This window comes from Aotus nancymaae, unplaced genomic scaffold (assembly GCF_030222135.1).
Source record: "Aotus nancymaae isolate 86718 unplaced genomic scaffold, 86718_ANA_hifiasm-v0.15.2.pri h1tg000011l, whole genome shotgun sequence".
In the NCBI taxonomy this organism is placed as follows: Eukaryota; Metazoa; Chordata; class Mammalia; order Primates; family Aotidae; genus Aotus; species Aotus nancymaae.
In genome coordinates, this window is record NW_026988422.1 from 23,623,422 (window position 1) to 23,648,888 (window position 25,467).

General features: G+C 35.4%; 2 protein-coding genes across 7 annotated transcripts in view; both read right to left on the reverse strand.

Moving 5' to 3' along the window:
* The window catches only part of SCFD1 (sec1 family domain containing 1), a 99,292-nt gene extending 94,348 nt beyond the window's left edge, over window positions 1-4,944 (reverse strand). The window contains exon 1 of one of the 4 annotated variants that reach the window (XM_012468361.2): window positions 4,802-4,944. Coding sequence is in view for 1 of the 4 variants with exons in the window: in XM_012468346.2 (XP_012323769.2) it covers window positions 4,802-4,859 (58 nt within the window). In the remaining 3 variants the exon portion in view is untranslated. Of the gene's footprint in view, window positions 1-2,990; window positions 3,140-4,801 lie in introns of those variants that run through there. The other 3 variants (XM_012468346.2, XM_012468366.3, XM_012468354.3) reach the window with 3 other exon arrangements.
* A 2,682-nt stretch (window positions 4,945-7,626) lies between these two features.
* G2E3 (G2/M-phase specific E3 ubiquitin protein ligase) overlaps window positions 7,627-25,467 on the reverse strand; it is a 60,642-nt gene continuing 42,801 nt past the window's right edge. For all 3 annotated transcript variants that reach the window (XM_012468327.3, XM_064374706.1, XM_064374705.1), the window contains 5 exons: window positions 23,268-23,575; window positions 20,992-21,173; window positions 17,702-17,874; window positions 11,639-11,829; window positions 7,627-10,877 (listed from right to left, as the gene is read on the reverse strand). In XM_012468327.3, coding sequence (XP_012323750.1) covers window positions 10,621-10,877; window positions 11,639-11,829; window positions 17,702-17,874; window positions 20,992-21,173; window positions 23,268-23,575 — 1,111 coding nt within the window. In that variant the 3' untranslated portion in view covers window positions 7,627-10,620. The remainder of the gene's footprint in view (window positions 10,878-11,638; window positions 11,830-17,701; window positions 17,875-20,991; window positions 21,174-23,267; window positions 23,576-25,467) is intronic.

Consider the following 25,467-nt stretch of genomic DNA (forward strand, 5'->3'; position numbering starts at 1 on the left):
CGTAAAAGAATATTTTACAACCAATTTATCCTGTCAGATTCACTGAAAAGTTGCTTAAAATTCTCTGTCCCTTGGGAAAACAGACTTTCTCATATAGTAGATAACTGATAACTCCAGCTAAGCAAATACACAACATCAAAAATCACAGTTATGCTGTTATAATATCATCTGTAACAGTGTTACAGAAAACGAAAATCCCTTAATATACTTCTTTGTGAAACCGAGATGGACAAATATTCAAGAGTTATAATCTCTTAATTTTTATAAAATTGGCAGCCTTAAAATCCACTTGGTTATTAAAAACATTTGCATCAGGCTTTAAGTAATATAGAATAACCTATACTCCAAACTCCTAAGAGAGAACTATATAATACCAAAATCACCTGAATATCAACTTATAGCCTAATAATTCACTCACAAGAAAAACTTCTATTAAATGCTTGTTTGCTAAGGTAGGTCTAATGCTGTGAAAACCACTATCACTGAAGAGATTGTACTTTAGTGATACATTTGCATATTTACGGGTGTGTACATACTGTTGTGCCGAACCCCTATTGTCTCCAATAGGGATGGTACCATGTTTGAGAGGCCTAAGAGACCCGGAGCCAGGAAACGAGACATGGGGTTTTACTGGGGGCAACACATCCCATGTGTTGGAGAGAGTCCAGTGATAGTGGGCTGGACAGGAGAAGTGTATGCTCAGTAGCGATGTGCTGGGCTGGAGAACCATAACTGCATGCAAAAAGCGGTTTATATAGCAAAAATGTGGTTTATACAGCATTTTCACTTAAGAGTTCCCTAACAACCTCCACCTGGCAACCTTCATTCAACCCAAAACTCGGGGCCTTGATTCACTGCATTGCCTATGTTTCACTGGATGGGCTGGGGGCTCAGATGTTCCTCATAGACAAGGACTGAATCTCCAGGTGGGCTATTCTGATTCCCTAGCTTGGAACACATATCCAGGTGTGTATGCAATACAGGGTCAGTCTCAGGGCATGCTTAAGTTATTGCTATCAGGTGTGTTTACCATAAATCTACAGGCATAATTTTTGGTAAAATGTTGTTACCTAACGTCCAGCCAATAATACACATTACCAATAATTAATACCTACTTCAGAGGTCCACAGGTATTATATTAAATAAAATGTATTTTATTTATATAATATCAAATATAATTAATATAATCTAAACAAAAACCAGTTTAATACTTAAAACTGAAATAACACAGGAGGCATGGAAGGGGTTCCAGGATTAACTTTCCCAGTGTGCATTTGCAGAGCTCTTCCTCCCACCTCCAGGCAATAAAGAACCACCACCCTAGTACTGATGCCCAAGAGGGAGGAAACCCTGTTTCTAGGAACAGCTGTTCACACTCTTGATGCCTGATAACTTAGAGGAATGAAAGCCTGGGCTGCCATGTGAGCCTCAGGTGTTTAGTATACTGCAGTTAGGCCTTAGCTAACTGAAAGAGGCCAGTAGCAGCAAAAAAGATAATCCTACATTCACCTTCTCAGCCCAATCTGAAATTTTCTCCAACTTTGAGCCTTGGCTAACTTCTTAAAAGGTATTTTGATGCAGTGAATTTGTTAACGAAGTGCACTGCCTGTGTTCAGAGTTTACAAGAACGTGATTTTACTTTTATCAGAGTTTAACTACCCAAGGCTTAAACCATGACTTTTAACTGAAATGTCAAACCATCTGCTTTATTGGCTCTAAACATACTACAGGTTGAGCACCCCAACCCTTAATATCTCTAATCTGAAATGCTCCAAAATCAAAATTTTTTAAACTGGTGCTTGGATTGGAATAATGCAAATATTCCAAAATCCAAAACACTCCTCGTCCTAAGCATTTTGGATAAGGGATACTCAACCTGTAGCCATATTCCTAGACTTGGTTAGTTTCACTTTTACCTGGAATGTTTTCTTCACTCATGCACTGAACAAATACTGCCAACTACGCTTACTATTCATTCATTCAACACGTTTAGTGATTGCTCACCATAGGCACTGGAGTTATTGGGGATCTAGCAACTGAACAAAAACGTGAATAAAATTACCTTTTCTCAAGTAGCTTTCATTTTAACTGGGGAATAAAGAAAAAAAAAGTAAAACATATGGTATGTAGATAATGGTAAGTGCTATGAAGAAAGATAAGCATGCAAAAGGGGAAGACAGAGTTGGGGTGTAATTTTAAACAGGGTAATCAAGGAAGGCCTCCTGAGAAGGTAACATTTGAGTAAAGAGCTAAAGGAAGTGAGGGAGCAAGCCATGGAGATTATCTCTGAAGCAGTATTCCAGAAAGAAGAAACAAATACAAAGGCTTGAAGGTGGGAACATTCCTGGTGGGTTCAAGGAAAGGGAAAGGTAACAGGGAGTGAGGTCCAAAAGCTATGTGGGAATCAGATTGTATAAGGCCTTGAAGAAGGCTGTAAGACCACTTTGGTTTTTATCATGGTTGAAATGGGAAGATGATAGAAGATTTTGAGCAAACATATGGCATGATCAGTTTGTGGAAAATAATTAAGGAAAACAGGATTGGAAAGCAAGAAGACCAAATAGGTTACTGCAGAAATTCACAGTGGATAGAACCCGGGGATAGCAATGACAACAGTCAGATCCTAGATATATTTTCAGAGTAGAACTGACAAGATTTACTGGAAGATCTGACATGAGCTATATGAAAGAGACAAGTCAAGAAAACTTCAAGGTTTTTGACCTGAACAACTATAAGGATGGAATTGCCATTCATTGATATGGAGTAGACTGAGTTCATATGGGAGGGCCAGACTACGGATATAAACTTGGGAATCACCAACATACAGATAATACTGAAAGCTAAGGAGCTAGATGCTAACACTACTGAGACCTTGCAATGGGTGGCGGGTTAGGGGGGGCTGGAGGCAGAGAAGATGAGCAAGAACCTATAATGAGGAGGCATTTAATGAAGAACAACAGTAACACAAAGCAGGAAGCAACTGTTTCTACCTGTTGAACTGAAGGTATGGATAGAGAAGGCAGTGAACCAGGAAGAAAGGAGATGGCTTGTGGGATGACCTTCCAAAGATCAATAAAGATTCTTCAGGCAGTCAAAGCAAGAAACCGGCATGTTAGTTTGCCTCTATCATACTTTCTTCACCTGTAAAATGGTGATAATAATACATAATCACCTAAAACAATGCCTAAAAATAATAAATGCTCAATAAATACCAACTATTATCTCATCCACCCAAATATTCTGGTATCTAGAATACTGGAGGATTGTGAGTTACTTCTCAAAACATTCTCAATATGCATGAGGAAAATAGCTAATTCTGCATTATAATACATATACAAGGATTTACCTTCCTCTGAAAATAAGACAGAATTCAATGACAGTAAAAATTTGATTTAAAAAAACAGATCTAGCACAATTTATCTAATTATTCTGTAAAATCTTATGTTTATTTCTGCAGAAATACAAAAGTATTAGATTTTAATGATCTACAAAGTTTCTGCATACAAGTTTACTGCCATGCAAATTTACTTTTCAAAAAGCTCCCTTGTATTAGTACAATTTCACTGACATGTTATTTTAATATGTAGTATAGTCATCAGAACCACCGTATTAAGACAAATGGAGCTTCTCTTTGCTTACACAGATAAAGTGAATGGCAGGCATTCCCCAAATCTTATTTGAACTTCCCTATATTTAGTTATGCCTGACTTCACCGGACAGATTATACTAAATTATTTACTGGGAAAAGCAGAACGCAACTCAATATTCTTTGTGTCATTACTAGGTTGAAGTCTATCATTTTTTCTGTAAATGCCAAAGGAAGGAATCAAGTACAGCCCAAATCCTTTCTGTACGTCATATGAATTATAAAGTTATTTTCCTATTCATATTTATATCCAAAAGAGCATAATTTCAGGAAACAGAATTCCAAGTATGCACATTCTTGATGCCTTATTTCTATCAGCTCCTCAATAAATGGCTTGAAAACTTTCAAGACAATTAGTTAACAAGCATAAACCTTTAGTTTGTAGCTAACAGGTATAAACCAAGTTGTCATGAGTTTTCAAATAAGGCAAAACTAATTTCTAAGATGGAAACCCCTCCCAAACTCAAGAGAATATGTTCCTTTTTACCTTTCTCTGCGTAAATGGAAGCTATATAAACACGCTCTATTGAAGATAAATTATTTTGAAACAATAACCTGTCAAATAATTAAAATGAGAAAGCTATTTATTAATTTGTTTTGCCTTTCTTCAATTCCTTCCAGCAAGCTAAAGGAGGAAATCTTTATCACCAGGCATTTTTCTGCAGTACCCTCAAAAGATTGTTCCGAAGTAAAGTGGCGCAAAGCAAGCCGCTGTGAAAACACCTAAAATCTGTAATTGTGATGGAAGTGCCAGAAAATGGGAGTTCTCTCAAAAATCAAAACCAGAACTGAACCACGCACAGAAACCAACGCGGAGACCTCATAGGTAGCAACATAGATAAAAAGGTATCAGCTGCTAGATCTTGTGGTGGCCTTCGGATGCCCACTAGGAAAAAGACAAAAGCAGGGCCGTATCCACCGCACACCGCTGAAGCTCCTTTTCCTGCACCACAGGACGAACCGAGTCCTCAAGCTAATGGCATCTTCTCCCCAAAAACTCAAAGGGGAGGAGCTCTTGATGTTCTAGGGACTGGATTAAACTCCGAGAGATCGGTCTCTGAGCTGCACGCACCACTACCGAGTGAGGGCGACAAGCAGAAAAGGATGTCGTCGTGGCAATCACGAAGCTTCAAGGGGAAGAGAATAATTCAGTACCTGTCTGCCTTTCCCGAATACTGGCTGAGGCCGCCGCCGCCACCGCTGCCGCCGCCATCTTGGCTCCCACGAGCCACTGCCCGGCTAGCTGGCGGAGCCGGGAGATGACGTGGCTGCCCTTATCGCCCCGGAAGCAAAACGCGGAGGGGCGGGGCCAAAGGAGGTGCCTGAGGGCCAGACCCCACCTCCTCCAGGAAGACCCTCGCTCTCGGGAGAAATGGGAGACCCAGGGCAGGTTAATGCCTCGGTAGCCCGTAATATTAGCAAAATACTAAGAATTTTTATCCTATCAAATCAAGCCACACCTTCTCAAATGGTAGCTACATTAAATTGAGCTCTGCGCACTTAAGGGGTGATAATACTCTAGGAGATGAGGACTACAGGACTGAAGTAAATTTCCTGAAATACAGGCAACATGTCAACGTTGGTTCTCGTTTCTCAGTGCAGCAGGAGTCTTCCCTTTGCTTTTTCCGGAGAAACAGAGCATTACTCTAATCTGGCATATTTCTCAATCGCATCTCTTAAACAAAATGGCGTAGCTTTATGGTGGCGTTCTGCTGGCATGGACACGGGATGCAGGGAAGTACAAAATGAGCAATTAGCATTTTTCCTTTCCCTGTAGTAATTTTTAAATCACAAAACATTGTGGGGTGTGTGTTGCCAAGGCTGGAATGCGCAATCAGGACTCACTGCAGCCTCAAATTCTGAGGCTCAAACGATCCTCCTGATTCAGCCTCCCAAGTAGCCAGGGACTGCAGGGGCACATCATCAGGCCAGGCTAATGTGCTGTTTTTTTGTTTTGTTTTGTTTTGAGACAGTGTCTCACTCTGTCGCTCAGGCTTAAGTGCAGTGGCAGAATCTCGGCTCACTGTAGCCTCGACCTCCCGAAATGAGAAGATCCTCCCAAAGTATCCTTCCACATCAGCCTCTCCAGTAGTTGGGACTACAGGAAGGGGCCACCACGCCCAGCCAAATTTTTCATTTTTTGTAGAGACGGGGTTTCACCATGTTGGCCTGGCTGGTCTTGTGCTGGCGTCTTAATGTACACTTGAAGCCATGTGATGGCAAAATGTATAGGATAGATGATTTCTAACTTAATCCATACATTTCACTGTATGATAAAAATGGATACACAATGACAGCTCATTTCCCATAGTTTCAATAGTTCACTGATGACACTTCATTATGAAGTTGCACCAAATTCTGAAATGAAATCAGACTGCCTCAAAAGCTTTTCAAAATTACAGTTAGCCTAACGATTATATAAAAGATTGTGTTATAGTATAAAACATTGGCTTTTTTCATTAATAAAAACTTTTATTTTTGTGTCATTTAAAATAGGTTATTTATTTTTAATGCTATTAGGAAACGTCCTAGCATTGAACCTACTAAGAATTACATAATTTCTGCCAGGCACAGTGGCTCACACCTGTAATACCAGCACTTTGGGAGGTGGAGGCAGGCAGATCACCTGAGGTCAGGAGTTCGAGACCAGCATGGCCAACATGGTGAAACAAGTCTCTACTAAATATACAAAATTAGCCGAGCATGGTGGCGGGCTCCTGTAATCCCAGCTACTGGGGAGGCTGAGGCAGGGAGAACTCCTTGAATGCGGGAGCATGAGGTTGCAGAGAGACGAGATTGCGCCACTGCACTCCAGCCTGGGTGACAGAGCAAGATTCTGTCTTAAAAAAAAAAAAAAAAGTAAGTAATCTCTCATTTTTATAGCTAACTGACATATTCATTAAGAAATGAACTGGAATAAATTCTTGTGTTTCTTCAGTTGTTACTAATATTTTGAAGGAATCAATGATTTAGGTGTGTTCCAACTAAACAGAAATTAGTTTCTGCTCTATGGGAGAGTTCTACTGCATTCTATAGTCTCCATGAAATACAAAGTATCTAAGAACCCAATTTAGCTCATTTGGGTACTTCCAGTTTCAAATGCAAATCCATCATTGAACCACTTCAGTTCCATCACAGATCCCCTCCCAAGACTATAAGTCATATTAAAACCACTAAGACAATTTTAAAATTGATGTATACTACATGTATATGAAATGATAAAAACTCCTGACCTAGTGCATAGAGTGTGGGCAGTAAATTTATAGACAAATATGCCCCACAGAAGAACAGTAACCGTAGACAAATAGCCCTTGTAAGGCTAAGACTGAATAAGGTATTTTTCTTTTATTAGAATCAGAAAGACTGAAAATAATCTATAGCTACAGATTGTTCATTAACCTAAGTTATTATAGCCATTTATCTGACTCCAGATTTTCAGCTTAAATAATTTATTCTGGTAAGTCATTTTACATTAGGGGATAGTTTTAACACAAATTCCCTCATTTCTATAGATTCCTGGGTGTTAGACAGTAACTGCTTGCTAACAAGATCTCTCAAATGTGGAGTAAAGGAATCTTGTATCTTTCAGTTTCGTCAGAATCTTAATCTCATTAAATCCCAATAAATAATTTATATAGGCAGTTTACCTTTAGTGGCATAAACACATTTATTTATTTGGAAAACTGTTATAAATCTCATGCTTTTTGGTTAATCTGGCAGTCTTTAAAAAGGGAGGAAAACAGGCTAATAATATATAAACTATCACCCAGCATAATACCTGGCATAGTGTAGGTACAGTGTAGGTATTGGGATATGTTTAGGAATTAGAAAAGATAATGGTCAAAATCAGAACTTGAAAACTGAATCTCTTCAAGGCAATCCAAATTTTCCTAAACGACAATCTACATTCAAGTAATTAATCATTAACTGGGTTACGTTTTGTATTGCCTTACTTGAAGCATGAAACTGTATTGCATTACTTGAACCATAAAAACTAGTTTAATAGCTTATTGTAAAAGTAACAATGCAGTACATGATAATCACTATATAAAATAATTACATGCTTATAATGTAATGATTTTGTTCTGATCATTTTCTTATAATGACTGGATGCTAAAGGAACAGTCACTGAAAAAAACTTACCTATTATACTCCCTTTGACTTAGTATTTAGCAACGAATACAAAATAGCTTCCATATAATTAGGGAAAAAAATTTACAAATGCATAAAATACAAACCAAGGTAAATTCTCATGCTGGTAATCAAATAAAGGCTTTTTACTTAACCCAAACAAAAGAAGTCACTTCCTCAAATTACAGAAACTAAATATTACAAAGCATAAAATTGTAAGTTTCTGGTGATATATTTTAAAGAATCTTTATCTTGAATAGTTGAGAATTGTATAAAAGGTCTTAAATTTTCCATATTGGAAACTGTTTAAAAACAATGAATATCAAAGTAACCCTCCATGAACAGTAGATGCATTACAGGTCAATTTATAGTTTTCTTCATTATTGACAGCAAGAGAAAACAGCCTTAAAACATACAATGTTTAGGCAATTGAAATATTTAAGAAATACATATACATATTTATAAAGATTTATAGCATAATTCTTTTTAAAATTTAATGTCAGTAAGAATTATGCACTGGTTATAGAATGATTAAGAAGAGAACAATTATAATACCAACCATGTGACAAAATGACACTGCAAAAAATAAATAACCTACAGGTTTCTTTGATGTTCCTTGACCATACAGATTAATCTAAAAATCATAATAATGGAACAACATTCAAACTAGAAAACATTTTACAAAATAAATATTTATGCTTCACTTTTAAACACCAATAATCCTATATTATTTACACCATCTTACCATGAAGGCCCTGTCTACATATAAAATAAGTGAAATTAGGAATTGAAATACTGTTTTTAATTGTAGCTAAGTACACTGCCTCTCCACCTGCCACCCCACTCCAACAAAGTATGTATGTGTGACTTATGAGTTTTAATTTCTACCCTAGGGGAAATTAATTAAAACTACAAACCAGAAAATAGCTTTAACTAGGTTTTTTGGTTTGTATTGATTTTTAAGTGTTATAAAAACTAGATAGATTAGGAAACCAATTATCTTTCTTATCAACATATTTGGAATAAAAACTGTATGGTGAGTCTGAGGTTTATATTAGCTATTCAAACTCTTTGATAATTGATCCTTCAATTACTATTGATAATCTAAAAGAATTCAACCAAAGACAAAGAAATGCCTTGTTTAACGTTCTTAAATATTTCCAGTTAAAGTAATACTTTAATTTGCTAGTTATGTTAGTGTATAGATTGAAAAAGACATGAGGGAACAAGAAAAGTATACTAGGATTATGTTTTAATTTTCCTTTGGTATTGAGATGTATTATCTCTATCAAATCTCTTATTTTTCTTAAAAAATATCGATAATTTAATATTTACGGGTGAGACTATGACAACACCTGACACCTGATTTGCATATTAAGAAAAATGTGGTTAATTAAAACATTCTACTTCCCATAATGATTTACCTTTCATAATGATTTACTTTTGTGGAAACTGAGCCATTACCTCATTTATATTTGATAATGGATTAAAGACATCAGACATTTTTTTCCAATGTTTTTCTTTTGTGGGAGTATAAATATGGGGATATGACTATGGGAATATATATCTTCACATTGTTAGTAGGTAATTTGTTACTTTTAGGTATTCTCTGTCTTTTAGTACCATTATTAAAGTTAAAAAATAAAGGAAACCTAAGTAAAGAGTTTATAGAAGGATACACAGAAACACAGGACTTAGATCTTTGAGTGGTGACATTAGAATGGGTTTTACATTTTGTCCTTTTTACTTTATTTATATGTTGCTTATATAACAGATATTATTCAAGAGCAATGAAGATAATAGTATAATGCTATGGTGCCAACTTACCTTAGCATACAACCATCCTGATAATAAATAATGGTCAAATGGCCAAACTTACCAATCCACAGAGATCATTTAAATACCTAAAATGATTATGGATCCAACATACAGAATATCAAACATAAGATAGAGAAAAACAACAACAACAACAAAAATTTCCATTAAAGCCAAGGCTTTTAAAGGAGACACACTTTCTTAGGTATTTTCAACTATACATTATCAACCCCAAAAGTGTTTAAACTCATGGAATGTCCATAGATTCCAGAAAATTTGTGCAATTCTGCTTTTTTTTTTTTTTTGAGATGGGGTCTTGCTATATGGTCCAGGCTGGCTGAACACCGCTAGATTCTCCCACCTCAGCCTCCCTTGTAACTAGGATTACAGGCACATACCACTATGCCCAGCTTAATTCTGTTTTTCATATAATACTCCCCACTAGGCATAATCTAACTGCAGTGTGGGTCATCTTAATATAAATCAGTAATCTAATAAATTTTAAACAACTAATTAGGTGCCATTCTAGAAAGGCATGCATAGTAAAACTCCAGAATATATGTCTCTCATTTATATAACAAAATTTAACCAATTAGCGTTTTTACTTAATGCTTTAAAATAAAATGGGGGATAATTCGAAAATTGAATAAATCTGGAAAAATGGTGGCATTCTATATGTAATCCTAATTTACAAAAATAGTGAGTAAAAAAGTTTTTACTTTTATATACCATGCTACCCTATCTAAATAAAATCCATACAACCATTTTGAGAGTATTTACAATGAGGTTTATGAAGTATGTGTATCAAGAAAATGAGAAACTATCACCCATTTTGACTAGTATATTTTAACAAAAAAAATTTTTTTTAGCCTAAATGGCCATAAAATTCCTTTATGTTCATATCATAAATTTTATTCGGTCAAGAAGCTAACTAGTTTGTTCAAAGTGATAATGAAAAGGTTAGTGAAACAAGAGAGAGTCACCAATAGCAGCTTTTAAAGAAGCTTCTCTTTGTTCAAGGAAACATTTTAATGTCCAATGTAATGAGAATTCTTTTCCTTGTCTAGTCTTAGAGTGTTTCTTATGGCGAAGTCCATATTTTCTTGAAACTCTTTATATGTATTGGTAATTGGAATTGCTAAACAGTTATTACACTTGTTTCCAACAGGAAAATCCATATGCAGGCACTCAATTGAAGGAGTGGGTTTAAATCCAGCTGGAGGAATGGAACTGCAACCAGTTGCAAAAATCAGAATGTCTTCCATTGTTGTTGTAGATTTGCCATCTGACAAAGTTTACCAATAAAAGAGAAAAAGAAAGTAAAGTAAATCCATGTTACATATTGCTATCATCATAGATTCTTCTCCAAATAGACTTGGAATACTGAAAGGCATAGACCCCACATTTGTTTTGGGCAAACTAAATCACAAAGTCAGGTGTAGTAACAGGCAAACAGTACACTCAATAAATGAATCTCAAAGTAGAAGGACTAATACAATTACTTATTGTATATTTGACCACTTCTAGGTCATCACTATTTGATACACTAGTTTAATAAATACAGACAGAAAAACTAAATTGGTAAAAAAAATAAAAATCTAGCTAAACAAAATTTCAACTATAAGTTAAATTCTTTTCAATTTTATTAAGCAGAATGAGTTTACACTGGTAATGCTCAATGATAATCATTGTTATAGCCCTAACCAATGGATGAATAATAATTTAGTTTAACTCAAATTGAAAATGATGAAATATATGATTAGGATTAAGACTGTTCTATGGTGTGACATTAATGTTTTCTAGAAAGAATGCCTTTCACCTCAACTTATATACAGAAAAAAATTTGCAAAACATAAATTTACGCTGTAACCTTTATCATTTTTAACTCAGTCATATAAATTTGCTTTGAAATAACTTTCATTTGTAAATACAGAGTTAGCATCTTAATATCAATAACAAATGGCAAAACACATAGACAAACCCCCAACAAATATGCTGAAACAAATATTCTGAGATTGTCAAAAATAAAATAAAATACCCACATACCTTCAACAGCCTGTAAGTAACTGTTCCAAAATCCCAAAGCTTTTACATCAGGTAATGTGTGTACTGTAAAAAGATCACTAAGAATTTTTGCAGAAAGACTGTCAGGTTTATGGCACAGGATACTACAAAATGCTTCTGGGTAAGCCTGAATTGTCTCCAAAACACCAAGGGTTTTCAGACCCTGCTTAAAACTTAAGAGAAGAAAAATAATGAGCCAACATTCATACATGTGTGTTTGGTATTATATTAGGGAATGAACATTTCCAGCTAATTTTATCTGGCATATTTTTCAAAACAGCTAATGATTTTTAAAAAACAACAAAAGAACCCCAAATGAGAAAATCATATTTTCAGATGTGAGGAAAAAGAGAAGATATGGGTATACTATACATGATATGATACTTTCAAATCCATAACAAGCAACTACATTAATACAAATTGAATATTTTATGTGCCTACATTGTTTGGCTTTATAGTTTCAAAACTAACAAATTTTTATTAATAAGAAAGAGGTAAACATCTGAAGTGTTTTATACTTAAGCCTCAGCGGTGTCCATGTGGGTGCTAATTTTGCAGGCATACAGAATGCAAGAACTGTGGGGGCGGAGAGAGATCCAAGATGGCCAATTACTAGCAGCTCAGGATTGTAGCTCCCAGTGAAAGTGCAGAGAATGAGAGGACGCCACACTTTCAGACGAATTTTTGTTGCTCATGGACCAGGAGATTCCCAGCGGAGGAGCCCCACAGGTCACCAGTGCGACTCTTGTGGCTGGCACGGCAGTTCTGCTGGCGCCTCGGCGCAGCGGTTCTTGGTGCAGAGTAAATGGGACTGGGTCCTCTTTTGGTTGACATTTGGAGCTCCAGGAAGGCAGAGTCACCTATTCAGCTGATTGAAAAAGGGACTCAAGAAGGAAGCCAGACCAGAGATTCCCGGGCAGAAAAGCACCATGAATCTTAATGCTGCTGTTTCAGCCAGCACGGTGGGTTTCTCAGATTCCAGCGCTGGGAATCAACAAGTTGGACGTCCACTCAGAGACCTAATTTGAAAGTCGGTAATTACAAAGACGACAGGTAGATAAATTTACAATGACGGGAAGAAACCAGCGTAAAAAGGCTAAGAATACCCAAAATCAGAATGCCTCTCCCTCTACAGGGGACTACAGTTCCTCATCAACAAGGGAACAAGGCCTGATGGAGAACGAGTGCGTTCCATTAACAGAATTAGGCTTCAGAAGGTGGATAAGAAACTTCTGTGAGTTAAAAGAACATGTTCTAGCCCAATGTAAAGAAACTAAGAACCGTGAAAAAGGTCTGATGAAATCCTAACGAGAACAGACAATTTAGAGAGGAATATAAGTGAATTAATGGAACTGAAGAATACAATACGAGAACTCCACGAAGTATGCACAGGTTTTAACAGTTGAATTGATCAAGCAGAAGAAAGGATATCAGAGGTTGAAGACCAACTTAATGAAATGAAATGAGAAGACAAGATTAGAGAAGAAAGAGTAAAAAGGAATGAGCAAAGTCTCCAAGAAATATGGGACTATGTGAAAAGACCTAATTTACGTTTGATAGGTGTACCTGAATGTCATGAAGAGAATGAATCCAAGCTGGAAAATATTCTTCAGGATATTATTCAGGAAAATTTTCCTAACCTAGTAAGGCAGGACAATACTCAACTCCAGGTAATACAGAGACCACCACAAAGATACTCCTCAAGTAGAGCAACCCCAAGACACATAATCATTAGATTCACCAGGGTTGAAATAAAGGAGAAAATTCTAAGGGCAGCTAGAGAGAAAGGTCTGATTACCCATAAAGGGAAGCCTATCAGACTCACAGCAGATCTCTCAGCAGAAACCCTACAAACCAGAAGAGAGTAGGGGTCAATATTTAATATCCTCAAAGAAAAGAATTTTCAACCCAGAATCTCATATCCAGCCAAACTAAGCTTCATAAGTGAAGGAAAAATAAAATTTTTTGCGAACAAGCAAGCACTCAGAGATTTCATCACCACCAGACCTTAAACGCCCCAATCAAAGACACAGACAGGCAAATTGAATAAAAAGTCAAAACCCATCAGTACGCTGTATCCAGATCCATCTCATAAGCAAGGACACACAAAGACTCAAAACAAAGGGTTGGTGGAAGACTTACCAATCAAATGGAGAGCAAAAAAATACAAAAACAAAAAACAGGAGTTCTAACTTTCGTCTCTGACAAAATAGACTTTAATAGTAACAAAGACTAAAAGAAACAAAGAAGGACATTACATAATGGTAAAAGGATCAATACAACAACAGGAGTTAATCATCATAAATATATACATGCACCCAATATAGGAACACCCAGATACGTAAGACAAGTTCTTAATGACTTATAAAGAGACTTGGACTCCTGCACAATAATAGCAGGAGACTTTGACACCACATTGTTAATATTCGATGGATCAACGAGATAGAAAATCAACAGGGACATCTATGATTTGAACTCAGACCTGGAACAAGTAAACTCAGTGAATATTTATAGAATTCTTCACCCTAGGTCCACAGAACATACATTTTTCTCAGTATCACATTACACCTATTTTGAAAGTGACCACGTAATTGGAAGTAAATCACTCTTCAGCATTTGCATAGCATTTCAGACTTAAATGAAATATTGGTTGGCTGTTTGTTTGTTATTTTCTTCCTTTATTCCTTCCTGTCTCCACTGTTAAGCACAATTATCGGCATAAAAGAGGTTTTTAATACCTATATTTAGATTGCATTCCAGCCTGGGCAATAGAGCAAGACTTGTTCTCTCTCCCCCTTTCTTTTTCTCTCTCTTTCAAAAAAAAAAAAGATCTCACCACTGCACTCCAGCCTGGGCGACAGAGGGAGACTCCATCTCAGGAAAAAAAAAAAAAATTACAACTGTCCTAAACATCCAATAAAGGGGATTGTTTAAATAAATAATGACATATAAAGTGGACTATCACGCAGTTATTAAAAATGAGACACAACCCGTATTTCATGACATAGTGGTTTAAAGGCCTATAGTTAAGCAAGAAAACCAATTCATAAAGTAAAATGTATGCTTCTACAGAAAAAAAACTCCTAATTTTCTTATAAAAAAAATAAAAAAGAACTGTGGGGGCATGGCTACCTCCACCTAGATTTGAAAGGATGCCATGGATAACCTGGGGCCCAGGCAGAAATCTGCCACAGAGCTGAGGCTGTCACACAACGTCTACACTAAAAAAAGCAATGCTTAGTAGAGCTATGGGAGTAGGGTAGCCTCTGAAAAACTGTAGGGCTGCCAGCATGCAACTCCAGCCTGGAAAAGCTGCAGGCACAAGACTCCAACCTGAGAGAAATGAACCATGGACTGAGCACAGCAAAGCCACAGAAGTAGGGGTGCTTGAGACATTGGGGCTCAAATCCTGCCTCAATGTGCCCAGAATGTATGATATGGAGTCAAAAGAGATTATTCTGGAGGTTTAAGATGTAATGTTGTTTTCTTTGTTGGATTTAGGACTTTACTTATAAAAGTTACCCTTTACTTCTTGCATATTCCTCCCTTTTGGAGTAGAAATGTCTATCTTATGCCCACCTCACCACTGTATTTTATTAACAGAAGTACTTTTTTTGATTTCAAAAGCTCCCAGCTAGACAAAATTTGCCTCAGGATGAAATTTCCCTTGAGCCTTACCCACATCTGATTCAAATGAGACTCTAGATTTTGGACTTCTGAGTAGATGCTGTAACTAGTTAAGACTTTTAAAGCAACTGAGGTGGAATAAATGGATTTTGTATATGAGTGGGACATGAGTTTTGGAGTGCCAGGAGCAGAATGTTATGATTTGAACATCTCCTTAGAAACTCATGTTGAAATTTAATGGCCCGTATAACAGTATTGGGAGATAGGGTCCTTAAGAGGTGATTAGGTCACAAGGGCTCTGCCTTCATGAGTGGATTAATGTCATTATTGTGGGAGTGAGCTCCTGATAAAAAGGATGAGTTCTGCCTGATTTCCAGGGTACATCTCTGTCTTGTGTGCTCACTTGCTCTTCCACAATGCTATGACACAGCAAGATAGCGCTCACCAGATGCTGAGCAGATGCTGGCACTACACCTTTGGACTTCCCAGCCTCCAGAACTGTGAGAAATAAATTTCCTTTCTTTATAAATTACCAAGTCTCAGGTATTGTTATGGCAGCATAAAATGAGCTTAAAATACACATATGTTTATCTGTTATCATTAAAAAGAAAAGCAAATAATAAAAGAATAAACCACAAACAAATTGTCAAAATGATTCCTTCACAAAGGGTTGAATGGTGGACATAGTAAGGATGAAAGCTATACTTCTTTGAATATACTTTTAATATATTCTTATTATAGATTTGACTTTGGAACTATACAAAACATTTTATATAATTTTAAAATAAAATCAAACTTTAACAAAAATTAATCACTAAAAATAAAAATGAAATTTATGGCCAATTTATAGCAACACAGAAAATATTCCCATGACTTATAAGCACAACAATTTGATAATTTTAGTATTGTTTATTCTGATACTACTGGTAATGAAATGTGGAATAAATCACATGAATAGTTACTTCATATTCAAATTCTCCAGTGTCCTTAAGAACTGCAATTCTCAGTATAGGACAAAGAAAAAGTTAAGTAAAAATCATGCAATAGGGAATCTGAATTAGAAGTATCAATACACACTCATAATGTACCTTTAAAAAAATTAAATCAAAACAAATAAATTAAAAAATCCTTTATTTTCTAATTTGGGTTCACTGAAAGGGCCTAGATACCACGACCAACTCAGCAAAACTAAGCATCTCTAACATCCAGACTGTGGTTGTGAACTACCATTTCTCATTAAAAGTAACAAAGGTTCCTTAGGCTAAAATGTACAAAATCAGTCTGAAAGACGTTGTGAAACCATATAGGAAAAAAGCTTACAAAGACCATTAAGGCTCACATCAAAAGAATCAACAAAAACATCAAAAAGAGACTTATACGGGTCCAAGATATATACATTCATACTTTGGTAATAAAAGTAACTATAAAGATTTTAAACATCAAATATATTTACATCTATGGATTAATGATACTCCTTTTTTTACATGAATTGATCATGTTTGGGATTATATCTGGTATCTGGTTTAAAGTAATACTGGAGTCAATAACAAGGGTAGGATATAGATGAACAGACAGGCACAGGTTAATAAGTGGTAGATCTGGATGGTAATTACAGACTACTTTCATTTGGATATTTCCATTATTTTAAAAAAATTCTAAGAGTGTAAGGGAGATACATAAGTTTTCTAACTTAGACCAGTGTTCTAAACTAAAGGAGAACAAGAATCATATACACCTTGTTAATCAAAGAATAGTCAGTATATATATTATCCAGCATATAAAAGGTACCCAATAAATAGTTATTAAATGAATGCACAGAGACAGAATAGTTGGCTCATGTGGTAAGAGTTTTAAAAATAATATTTTTTAGGAAAAAATCATAATCTGAAGTAGTGATTATTCCTATGAAAGCATCATACATTTACACTATATATATATATTTTTTTTGAGAGGGAGTCTTGCTCTGTCACCCAAGCTGGAGAGCAGTGGCGTAATCTCAGCTCACCACAACCTCTACCTCTCAGGTTCAAGCAATTCTCCTGCCTCAGCCTCCCAAGTAGCTGAGATTACAGGCATCTGCCACAATGCCTGGCTAATTTTTGTATTTTAGTAGAGATGTGGTTTCACCATGTTGGTCGGGCTGGTCTCGAACCCCTGATCTCAAATGATCTACCTGCCTTGGCTTCCCAAAGTGCTGGGATTACAGGCATGAGACACCGCGCCCGGTATACAATGCTTAGTAAATGATCAGAACAGCAATCATCCTAAAAAGGCTTAAAGTATTATTTAAAAGTAAGATTTAAATTTTTTTCTGAGATAAACATCTCATTTATTATCAAATATATCTCACATTACAAAATAATTAACCACTTTAAACATGTAATTTGAGAGAACCATATATTAATAGAAACAACTTACCTTTTAAAGGGTTCTTGGACTCTCTGAATTACATGGTAGACAAGTATGTCTTTTACTAACATATATTTATCACTTAATGTTGTTATAAGTCTGAGACATCCAATAAACTCAAGGTAGTTAGAGCATTCATTTATTACTGACTTTAAGTCAGCTACAGTTGTTGCAGTATTTATCTGTAATGAAGGAGAAAATACAGCCACTTTATCCATTTACTCTTAAGTGTCATGCACATTTCAAATGATACTTAATTTATACTCAAATTTCTGAGTACATATGGGTACAGTGAAAGTAAACCAAGAACTACTTTTCTAGAATAAATGTCTGATGATCCAGTTCAACAAATATGTGTATTTCTGCCTTCAAGAAATCCAGAGTATAGTGCCACTTTTCTACATGAAACTACAAAAAAGGAAATAACTGACATTGAACAATTATATAGCACTATGTAAGACTAGCTACTAGGGAGGCTAACGTGGGAGGCTTGCTTGAGGTCACAAGTTCAAGAACAGCCTGGGCAACACAGCTAGTCCCCTTCTCTAAAGAACTTTTAAAACAACAACAACAACAACAACAAAAAACAAGTCCTGGTATGAGTGGTATGCACTGTAGTCCTAGCTGCTTGGGAAGCTAAGGCAGAAGGATTTTGAGCCCAGGAGTTGGAGGTTCAGTGAGCTATGAACACACCAATATACTCCAGCCTGAGTGACAGACTGAGACCCTACCTCCTAAAAAGGAAAAAAAAAAAAAGAGAGAGGAAAGTTACTTAGCACTAGATAGGCAAGAAAGATGACCTGATAATTCATGAAAAAGAATATCAGCTGCGAATTAAAAGATGGACAGAATTTTATCAAGAGTATTTTAGTGAACAGCGTAAACAAAGAAATACTTGGCCATTTATGTGCCACTTTCATATAGGTTAGCTCTTAAAGGTAGAGAGAGAGAAAGATAGAAAGCAATCAATCCATTAACAGAAAATTTACTTGCAATTTCTTTTTCCTAAAACATTCTTCAGAGATTTGCATGACCTCCTCTCATTGATTCCAAATCCCTGCTGAAATCTCATAAGTTTTACATAACTATTCTGCTCAAAATACTACCTTTACACCCTGTCAAAGAGTAATAATTGGGCATATGTTGCCTCATCCCTGCAAACCCTCAAGCACGCAGTCTTTTTTAAATAAATGAAAAAACACTGGATAAAAAGTACAGAAACTGGAGTAGATAAAGCCATGAAGATAGCTGAAGGTCTTAAATGCCCTAATGAAGAGCTTAAACTTTGTTCAACAGGCAATGAGAAGTCACTGAGGAGACCTGAGGAAGAAAGCAATATGGTCAAAACTGTATTTCTGAAAGAATCATTATATTAGAACAATATTCTAATTGTCTAAGCCTAGGGAAAATTTGAGTTTGGTAAAATAGGCATACTAGAAATAGGAAAGAAAGGTTGATGATAAATCAGTCTTAGATGACTTGACATATAACTGGAAAACGGAGGAGAAGGAAAAATGAGAATGACTCTTTCTCTAGGACAGCTTGGAAATAAGACATTTCTTGGAAAGAAAAGACAAACAGGCAAAAACAAAACACAAACACAAAAGCCCTCCCTCCCCAAAAACAATCACACAAAAAAATCTGGGAAAAATATTAGTTTTATCTTAAACATGTTGGACTCAATGTGCTAGCAAGATGCAGGCCTTATAAGTACATAAAAGTCTGGGGGATCAAAACTACAGGTCTGTGAATCATTTTAGAAAGATTATGAGAGAGAAGAAGCTCTCCAAAGAATAAAGAATGAGGACTGTTAAGACAACACTGAAAAATGCTAAGTTTCAGGGGTAAGAAGTAAGAAGCATTAAAGACAACAGAATCATCAAAAGTAGGAGGAAGTACATTAAATAAAATATTGCAGAGAAATTCTAAGTGGTAATTGCCGAAGTCAGAGCAGATGAAAAATTAGAAAAGGCCTTTAGACATGGATATTTAGATACTTGGATATAAACTATGAACTCGCTAACTTGATACTGGTAGGGATAGAAGCCTGATTACAAGAAATAAACAGAAAATAGGAAGTAGAAACAACGAAGCTTAAGTACACCTTTTTTTTTTTTTTAAGTAAAGAGGACACAAAAGGAAAAACAAACAATTAAAGAGTCAGTTTAAAATATGATGTTAAGATAAACAGTCTTCGGGCAAATAAATAGAATTGTTATAATACAGCATAGCAACTCACACTTCAGTAGTGCTTCCTCTGTGATTTAGAAACTGAGTTTAGTAAGATTAACATGGCCAAAGTGACATAGCATATAGTAGTTATAAGAGTTGGCATTCAAACTAAAATCTGACTTTTGAGCCTATGCTTTTTTTTTTTTTTTTTTTTTTGAGACAGAGTTTCCCTCTGTTGCCCACGCTGAAGTGCAGTGGCATGATCTTGGCTCACTGCAACCTTCGCCTGCCGGGTTCAAGCTATTCTCGTGCCTCAGCCCCCTGAGTAGCTGGAATTACAGGCACAGGCCACCTCACCCAGCTAAGGCCTATGCTTTTAATCATTAAACAATACTGCCTGTTAATGGAGACAATGGAGACAGTATGCTTAAGCAGGAGGAGGATTAAGGAAGAAAAGTTAAATGGCTTACATTGTTTCAGTTTCTAAAGCAGTAACATGTTGGCAATAACATTTATTTGGCATTATTATAAATGAGTGTTTGTACATGTGACATGTTTAGTATAGGACCCACTGTAAGTGCTTAATAAATGGTAACTATTTTTAGGTGGACGCATGAAGTCCTCCCTGACCCCTACCACTTCTTTCCCTGTGGAAGAAATTCAGCCTGGTCTTTCTCTCCACCTATCATTCATACCTCCCTATAGAAGGAAGGATAAGTATTCTAACTGGTAAGTCAAATCCTTCCTCTCTTCAGATCCACCGGCCTGCAACAAAGTGCACTTTCATCTGCTTTCTAGCATGCAATATGGAACCTGCCTTACACTGTCTCTAGCAAGGCAGGCAAATCCATGTATTTTTGAGTATTCATAAGCCATGTTGAACACAGATCAAAATCACATTAGCCTACTGGTTTTACCAACATTAAACATGGCACTTTAATCTCTAGCCATCTGACTTTTACAACTATTTCTTAAATGGTTCAGAACTCCACTGATAAACATAAATACATGTTTACAACCCCTAACTCCTCCATAGAGAGTATTATTGTTTTATTGCAGATCAGTCATTTCCATTAAAAGACACCTAGAATGTAGTGTATATTTTAATAAACAGGTACATTTCTTACCCTGATTATAATTTGTGCCACATCAAAGTCTGAAACATCATCTAAAATTGGCTGGGTATTTTCTGGTCCATAAACAAGACAGTTAAACAGGGTTTTAGAAAAGAAACCAGGTGAAGGACCACCATGAACTAAAGAAATGGCAAGCATTTTGCCAGCTTCATAGTAAAGATTCTCTTTCAGAGCTGTAAATACAGACGAAAATACATCAAATACATTTCTATTAGTATAAGATAACCATTATTTTTAATACATATACATTAAAAATTAGTCCAAAAATCTAAGCATTAGACAAACATAATTCTTAGAAGCTACTATTACATAGAAAACATAGATCTCACCTAAAATATAAAAAAAGACGTATTTTTCTGAATATAAAGTAAAAATCTATTGTAGAAAACATAAAACACAATACACCTACCACCATAATAGCCACTGTAAACACTTTGGTGTACAGTCATGTACCATATAAGGATGTTTTGGTCAAGAATGCACCAAATATACTAAGGTGGTCCCTAAGATTAATGAAGCTGAAAAACTCTTATGGCCTAGTGATGTTATACTGTCATGCATTACCTTTTGTATATTTAGATACACATATACTTACCATTGTGTTACAACTGCCTACAATATTCAATACAGTAACATGTTGTACGGGTTTGTATTTTAGAACCAATAGGCTATACCATATAGCCTTGGCTACGCCAACTACGTTTGCATAAGTACACTTTATGATCTCTGTACAATGATAAAATTGTCTAATGCCACATTTCTCAGAACACATCCCTGTTAAGTGACAAATGACTCTATTTGTACCACTTTGAGTATATAAATATACAAACATTTTGACTTATGCTTTATCTACTTACTATATTGTAAACTTTTTATTATACTACTCAAAACTACTCAAATCTACAGTTAATAAATGCATTTAGACTAACTTAGAGATGTACTATAATGCAAACCATCTCCCTATTACTGGCTATCCTGGCTAAGTGACATTTCCAATTATATGAGACATAATGTTACAGTCAACATCTACTTACATATTCTTGTCTATATTTATTTGATTAGGATTCCTACATGTGGTATTGTGGGTCAAAGGATAGGAACATTTTTAAGGTTCTTGATCTGTATCACTAAATAATCTTTCCCAAAGGCAAACATTTACTCCCAACAGTATATGCTGTCATACCTTACTGTCAGAGCTTGAATTAAAAATTGTCGTTTAAAATATATTATCAACTTTGATGTGCAAAAAAAAAAATCAAGTAAATTTTTCCTTAATCTTTAAATTAATTGTTGAAAGCAACTTACTAATAAATAACATTAACAATGCCTGTACAATAACCTTACAAGCTACATATTCAGAGTCACACTTCACAGATAAAGAAACTGAGATCCAGAGAAAGTAAGCAATTAATCTAAGGATGTAAAGAACTAGATGTATACAACGTTGAATTCAGATTTTGTGATTTAAATTCATGTACACTCCACCATACCAAAGCTGCCTTGAGTTAACATTACTATTTGTAAAGTTTTTTATTTATTTTATTCTATTTAATTTTAAAGGGAGTTTAGAATTAGACTATATGAACTATGCAGAGTAAAAATGATGCTTTAGGCAATGGTGAGGATGTTTACAGAAAATATAGTAGGAAATTCAAATGAAACAAAATGTCTTCTCTTTCTTTTGAATTTCCTATTGCAGCAAAAGTGGTATATAAGCCCCTAAAAGAGAATGCTAGAATTACCCAGTTTTTTGAGATGCCTGTTTTAATTACCTTAAGTTCTCACCAATAGTAAAGACAGAAAACTATCATGTACATAACTGTGCAAAAAAAAAATCCCAAAATTCTTGCAAACAAAAGTACACTGAAAAAATGGTGACAGGAAGCTATGTTACAAAAACTGTGTTAACTGCAAATTCCAAATGTACAAACAAGAAGAATTCAAATAATCATCCCCATTTGGCCACTCTATTAAAATGAAATTAGAGTGAAGATAAAGTTACATTTAATTATGGATTAATTTTAAGGAGAATACTGCTATAAAGAATGTATATTCTTAAATAAAAAAATGTTTCACCACAAAATTTACTTTTTAAACTATCACTCTCCCTTCCCACTTTCCTGTAATTCTATCAGTAGTTTATTAATAAAGTAAACTGTATATTTAGAGCACAGGTATTAAATATCAATTCTAACCAGCTCTCTCTCTCTCTCTCTTTTTCTATACATGTGATATTTGGTATATACAACAATAAATAAAATAATTACCTTGAGAATTTAGAGACAAGTTCTTTGACAAGGACCCTTCGAACAATGATGAGTTCTCAAGATGTTGCATTAAGAGACTCAGAAATTCTTGCTTTGATCCAGGTTGCTCACTTCCAAAATTATCATTTTCAATAACATATGCTACTTCAATTGCATATGAAGGATTAAAGCTTTTATTTCTGAATCCATCTAAGGCACTATTCCAGATATTGGCTTTGTTGATATATAATCTTTTAGTTTTTTTTTTAATTTGGAATCCTAACTCTATTAATAGTGTTGATACATTTCTTCTAAATTTGCTGCCTTGCCTATAAAACATGAATTTAAACATAGAGATAAGTACTTTAAAGTACTTTATGTGAAACAGCAGTTATATAGCCAATAAAACAAGACAAGGAAAAGAAAGATTGACAGAATATTCTTCCCCAACTACCATCCAAAATCTTAACACCGGCTGCTACTAGAACCAAAAAGTTATTTGATAATCTTCATTTTAAATTAATTCTTCACCTCAATCTTTTACCAAATTAGAATCATTTACAAGAATGTTGATAGATAATTATCTCAAATTTGACCAACCAGTAAATTCAGGTTTATTAAGAATCAGAAGCTCAAATTCTCACCTTCCTTGCTAATGGCTATAACAAACTTCCTTAATTGTAGTTTACTTCACATTTACTATATCCTTTTTTAAAACAAGCAAATGTACTCTCTGCTTACTATATAATAAACTTAGGCTTTGAGAGATTATACAGTGTTATTTTAAATCATAAAGTCATAATGAACAGATCTAATATTATAAATGGAATTCACAATTCCTCAAATAGTACCTTGTAGTCTAGACCAGTAAGTCACGAAGTGTAGTCCCAGACCAGCAGCAGCATCACCCAGGAACTTGTTAGAAATGCAAATTATTGAGCCCTACAGCATATCTACAGAATCAGAACCTCTGGGCAGGAAGCCCAGCAGTCTGTTTTAACAATCCAAGTGACTATATAAACCAGCTCAATCACTCGTTCCCTCAGTTTCTCGATCTGTAATTGGAATTAATTTTCTCAAAAATAACCTTGTTTTGGGCAATGCCCATTGATCATTTTCCATACCAAGTATGAATCTGTTCTACCCCAAGACATTAGAGTGCCCTAGTGTGGGCCAGGTTTTGCTTTTTCTTTTTTCATGTGATCCTCTCTTCATTAACTCATGATGAATAAAGGCCAAAGTCCTTTGGAAATAAGATAATTCTTCAGAAACATATCTTTTTATAGCAGGTTGATTCCTTGCTCCTGCCTGGATCAGGGGAATGCTGATGCTATTCTTCTAGAATATGACTGCACATTAAAGCAGGAGCAAGGAGTCAAGCTTCCCTGGTGTAACATCTTTGGAAATCTAAATATTAAAATTATTTTAAAATAATGTGAACATCTATTTTGATACTGAAAGTATTATAACAATATTTGTAACAGATTTTTCAGTCGAGTGGCACATTAAAACAGATACTCTCCATATTTTGAAGAGTACTTAATATTCTACCTGTCTGCAAATCCAGTTATCAAATGTTTTCACAAAAATTCTCTTTAGTATCTTCTAAGGTTTTAAACTTGAAACTTTTTTTTTAGAGACAAAATCTTGCTGTGTCACTCAGGTGGCAGTGCAGTGGCATTATCATAGCTCACTGCAGCTTGACCTCCTGGGCTCAAGCGATTGTCCCACCTTAGCCTCTTGAGTAGCTAGGACCACAGGTGCACCCCACTATACCTGGCTATTTTCTTAAAAATATTTTTGTTGAAACAGAGTCTTGTAGAATTGCCCAGGCTGATTTCGAACTCCAGGGCTCAAATAATCCTTCCACCTTAGCCTCCCCCAAATGTTGGGATTACAGGTGTGAGCCACCATGCTCACCATGAAACTATTTTTAACAAGAAAGTATATCATCATGCTTAGCTACTAATTTTCTACTTCTTCCCTGTTGGGTAAAGCAAAGTTCTAAAAACTCTTTTGCAAATCTATATAAACTTAAAAATCTTAACTACAGCTGAACAAACACCTGACATTATAAAGATGTAATTCCAGTCTTATTTAAATGTTTAAGATTTTGAAAGTAAATTATTTTGCTATCTTATGGAAACAGAAATTAACATAATAGTATGCATGCCTTAAACTTCCTTTTTTTTTTTGTTTTTGAGATGGAGTTTCGCTCTTG